Source organism: Aquarana catesbeiana, linkage group LG10, assembly GCF_042186555.1.
Source record: "Aquarana catesbeiana isolate 2022-GZ linkage group LG10, ASM4218655v1, whole genome shotgun sequence".
NCBI classification, from domain to species: Eukaryota; Metazoa; Chordata; class Amphibia; order Anura; family Ranidae; genus Aquarana; species Aquarana catesbeiana.
The window spans coordinates 29,658,342-29,663,000 of NC_133333.1; the positions used below are offsets into that span (position 1 = coordinate 29,658,342).

The 4,659-nt window shown below is 33.3% G+C and overlaps 1 protein-coding gene across 1 annotated transcript; it reads left to right on the forward strand.

Moving 5' to 3' along the window:
* The first annotated feature begins 216 nt into the window (after positions 1-216).
* On the forward strand, positions 217-1,582 carry LOC141109972 (chemerin-like receptor 1). The gene has a single exon (XM_073601220.1). The coding sequence runs from the start codon at positions 217-219 to the stop codon at positions 1,210-1,212; it is 996 nt and encodes a 331-aa protein (XP_073457321.1). The 3' UTR covers positions 1,213-1,582.
* Positions 1,583-4,659: the final 3,077 nt, after the last annotated feature.

Consider the following 4,659-nt stretch of genomic DNA (forward strand, 5'->3'; position numbering starts at 1 on the left):
AAGTAAAGATGTATATATGCCTTTATTATTTTGTTGAATTTGTGCTGTGCTTTCTTCCGTATCTAACATAAAAATTGTTCATAAAAACACATTTCCAAGGAAATTTCCCCCCAGTTGGTTAGAATGTTTCTTCACAAGTCTCAGTGTACCTTTGTTACTTATTTCTTAAATTGTGTTCATTTTGCAGATCATCAAACTTGATATCTGAGTCCTGACATGTCTGGAAGTATGGAGACCAACACCACCGAGGAAACTTACACAGATGAAAAATTTTATACGACTTTGAGTAAAATACTCCATGTTTCATCCATGGTGGGTTTATCAGGAATATGTTTGCTGGGAATAATTGGAAATGGTCTGGTCATCTGGTTTGTGGCCTTCAAAATGAAAAAGACGGTCAACTCTGTTTGGTTCCTAAGTTTAGCTTTTGCAGATTTTACCTTCTGCGTTTTCCTACCCTTACAAATCACATACATTGCACTTGACGGTCACTGGCCATTTGGAAGCTTCATGTGCAAGATTCACCTTTTTGCATTATTTCTCAATATGTCTGCCAGTGTCCTACAACTCACCGTCATCAGCATTGATCGCTGCATCTCCGTAGTCTTTCCTGTTTGGTGTCAGAACCATCGCACCGTGAGACTGGCTATGAAAGTTGTTCTTGCACTTTGGATTGTATCTCTTCTACTCAATGCATCTTACTTCATATATACAGATACATATGATATCAAAGATACCATTGTGATTTGTTATGCAGATCAGTTAATGCTCAATACACAAGTTATAATAAGATTTATCATTCTGTTTGTTATTCCTTTTACCATCATTATCTTCTGTTACACTGTCATCTTTTTGCGTATTCAAAGAAATCGCAGAGTAACATCTACCAAACCTTACAAAGTGATTGCAGCCGTCATCATTTCCTTCTTTATTTGCTGGTTTCCCTTCCATGTATTTTCTATCAATATTTCATACGGAATGCTTAATGATCTCTGGCTTGTGGTTTTGATAGGCAATGTTATATCAGACTTATTGGCATTCTCAAACAGCTGTGTGAACCCTCTTCTCTATGTCTTCATTGGCCAAAACTTCAGACAAAAATTCTGGAGCGCCATTAAATCTGGTTTTGAGAGAGCTTTCACCGAGGACACCAACCTGAGAAATCCAAACAGACACAGATTTTCACCTGATCATGCCATAAGCCAAATGTGATAGAGATATTTCAACACATATTAAGGAATGATGTGGCAATGTTTGCAAATGTGTATGCTTTATTTATAAAAATAATTGTGATTGAATACTCCAGGAGCCTGATAGACATGTGCAGTTTGTTTCCTTTTGAATTTGAATAGTACTGAATTTAAACAAATCAGAAATAACGGGAAAAAAATTTGGACGGAATTCGAATTCAAATCGATTCAAATAGTTTTCTAAACAATTTTGAGTAGTTTTTGAATTCAAATAGTTTTCAAATTCCAATTCAAAAAGTTCTCGAGTTTGAATAGTTTTACAATTTCCAAAGAGAATAAAATATAATAGAAAAAAATATAATAGAATAGAATAGAATAGAAGAGGATATAACAGAAATTAAAAGAATAGAATATAATAGAGTAAAACAGAACAAAATAGAAAATAAAGAATAGAATGGAATAGACTATAATAGAATAGAAAAGAACAGAATTAAAAAAAAAAAACAATAGAATAGAAATGAATAGAAAGAATATAACCATTTCCCAAATAGAATCAATTTTGAATAGAAAAGAAAAGAATAGATTAAAATAGGAAAATAGTTATTATCTTTCTATTCTATTCTATTCTATTCTGTTGCTTTTTCTATACTATTCTATACTATTTGAATTTTAGAAGATGTTATATTCTTTCTGTTTTATTCTATTCTTTTTTTAAATTCTATTCTATACTGTTTGTTTCTATTCTATTCTGTTCTTTTATTTTCTATTCTATTTTTTTCTGTTTTACTCTATTGTATTCTATTATTTTATTTTCTGTTATATTTTTTTTCCTCTATTATATTTTGTTCTACGCTATTACATTATTTTCTATTCCATCTTTGGGTATTGTAAAACTATTTAAACTTGAAAACTATTCTAATTCGAAAGCTTTTTGAATTAGAAAACTATTTGAATTAGAAAACTTTTTGATTTCGAAAACTTTTCAAATTAGAAAAATATTTTAAATTATTTTTTTCAAAATTAAGAAGATATGTCATAGATTAGATTATGTGACACTAGGCTGACTATTTGGGTTCATCTTGGTCACTAAGCAAACATTTTTGGAGAATGGTGTTAAAATCCTTACATTTATATTTATACATCAATCCTCAACTATCCATTGCAGAAAAATAAAATCAAAGAATTCCAGGAGGGTATACAAACACCATTTTAACATTTACTATAAATATATCTTCTTTATAGTTGTATATGAGTATAAGTGGACAGGGTAGGTCTTACTCCCCTCTTATTAATGTCATACAAAGCATTGGTGGTAATATGGATGCTGAAAAAATGTATTTAATGCTTTTTAATTATGTTTTTTTTGTGCAGTGTTTCTATTAAACATTGAAACTCGTTATTTGCTTATAATAGATAAGTGGAGCTTTCTTATGGCACTTGGAGTCTTTTTATAGATAAGTGTATTATTAGTTCAGTGTCCATTATCACTGTTTTAAATTTGGATATACACTTTTAAATTAGTTTTGTGTAATAAAACAAATTTCATTGTAACAATTTATATTAGAAATGTGCACAGCCAAAAAATGTGTTTGTTTTCGTATAATTAGTTTTTTTTTTTCTAGTTTTTTGGGTCATTCGTTATGATCGCAATTCATAAATTCGTGAATTCGTAAAATCGAAAATTTGTAAATTTGTGAATTTGTAAATTCAAAAATCTGAGAATAGGAAAGAAAATCTGAAAATTCGAAAGAATAACTAACTAACTAACTAACTAACTAACTAACTAACTAACTAACTAACTAACTAATAACAACTAACTATTAAATTATAGGTATTGTAATTTCCTTTCAAATGTGTCTGTTAGTGAACGTAACGAATATGAATTTATCCGAAGTTGCGAATTATATGAAAGAACGAACACCGCATCTAAACAAATGAAAAGGAACAAATTAATAATAAATAATATTAATAATACAAAGTTTTTAATATTATTATTATTGTTATTTATTATTATTAATTTGTTACTTTCAATCCCTTTAGATACAGCATTCGTTATTTTGGATAATTCTCAACTTCGGATAAATTCGTATTTGTTACGTTCACTAACAGACAAATTTGAAAAAAAATTCCAATACCTATAATTTAATAGTTAGTAATAATTATTTCAGGTTTTCTAATTTTTGGGTTTACAGATTTTCGAATTTAGAACTTTACGAATTTTCGAATTTACAAATTTACAAATTTTTGGAATTTGCGAATTTTTGAATTTACGAATTTACGAATTTTCGAATATTCAAATTTATTAATATTCAGAAAAATTTGTTTAACGGGTTTTTGGAAATTTGGATATTTCCGAATTAACGAATTTGTCCAAATTCGTTAAAAAAATAATTTGGAACAAAACGAATTACACATGTCTAATTTGTATGTGTATAACCTCTTGCCGATCGCCTCACATATGAGTACAGATGCAGAGTGGCTCTTCTGGGCTGAATCGCTTACTTAGTACGCAATCCAACACATCCGGGTAGGGGGTGCACGAGCGCCGCTGCCGCCGCCACGCCGTCTGGGCTGTGATTATTCACAGCACAAACTGATCAGCGGGTACGGGCCAGTGATTGACCACCAGCACCCTCTGATCGGTGAGGAGAAGGACAGGACAGAGCTCTGTCATTGTATACTATACAGAACTCTGTCCTGTCAGTGGAAATGTGCTGTTTTTTGTTTCCCTGCAAAGCAAGGGATAAAAACCAGCACATGCCTTAGTAAAAGCACCTCACGGTAAACACATCAAGCGCTGTTAGACCTCTTTCACACTCATAGCGCCACCGCGGTTAGCGGTAAAACGCTGCTAGTTTAAGTGGCGATTTACCGCTCTTTTAGCGGTTTTTTTCGGCCACTAGCGGGACGCTTTTAACCCCCGCTAACGGCCAAAGAAGGGGTTAAATCCGCCCAAAAAGCGCCGCTGCCGAAGCGTTTTGCAGTTGCTTTGGCAGCGGTGCCCATTCATTTCAATGGGCAGGGGTGGTAGAGGAATGGTGTATGCACCGCTCCTTCACCGCCCCAAAGATGCTGCTTGCAGGACTTTTTCTAACGTCCTGCAAGCGCACCGCCCCAGTGTGAAAGCACCCGGGTTTTCACACTTGGACTGCAGGGGAGACGCCCTTAATAGCCAGTGTCATTAATACAGTGACAGTGCATATTTTTAGCCAGTTCACTCTATATGGGCCCTCAGATTCCTGCACTGAAAAAACAAAATGGAAGGCGTGCCCACCTAGTGCATTACCAATTAATAAAAGTGGGTACTCACAAAGTCAATGAAAATAAAAAGTGTATGGTCATGCACAGGAACACAACATGGGGTACAGCTGAAGCGTTTCGGGGGGCGCACCCCCTTCCTCAGAGCCTAGCTTTTATAAAAATAATAAATGACTATTAAATTATCATTGGTAATGCAATAGGTGAGCGC

Excerpts from the sequence above, each read along its gene's own strand:
- LOC141109972 (XM_073601220.1), top strand. The coding sequence starts at position 217 with ATGTCTGGAAGTATGGAGACCAACACCACCGAGGAAACTTACACAGAT.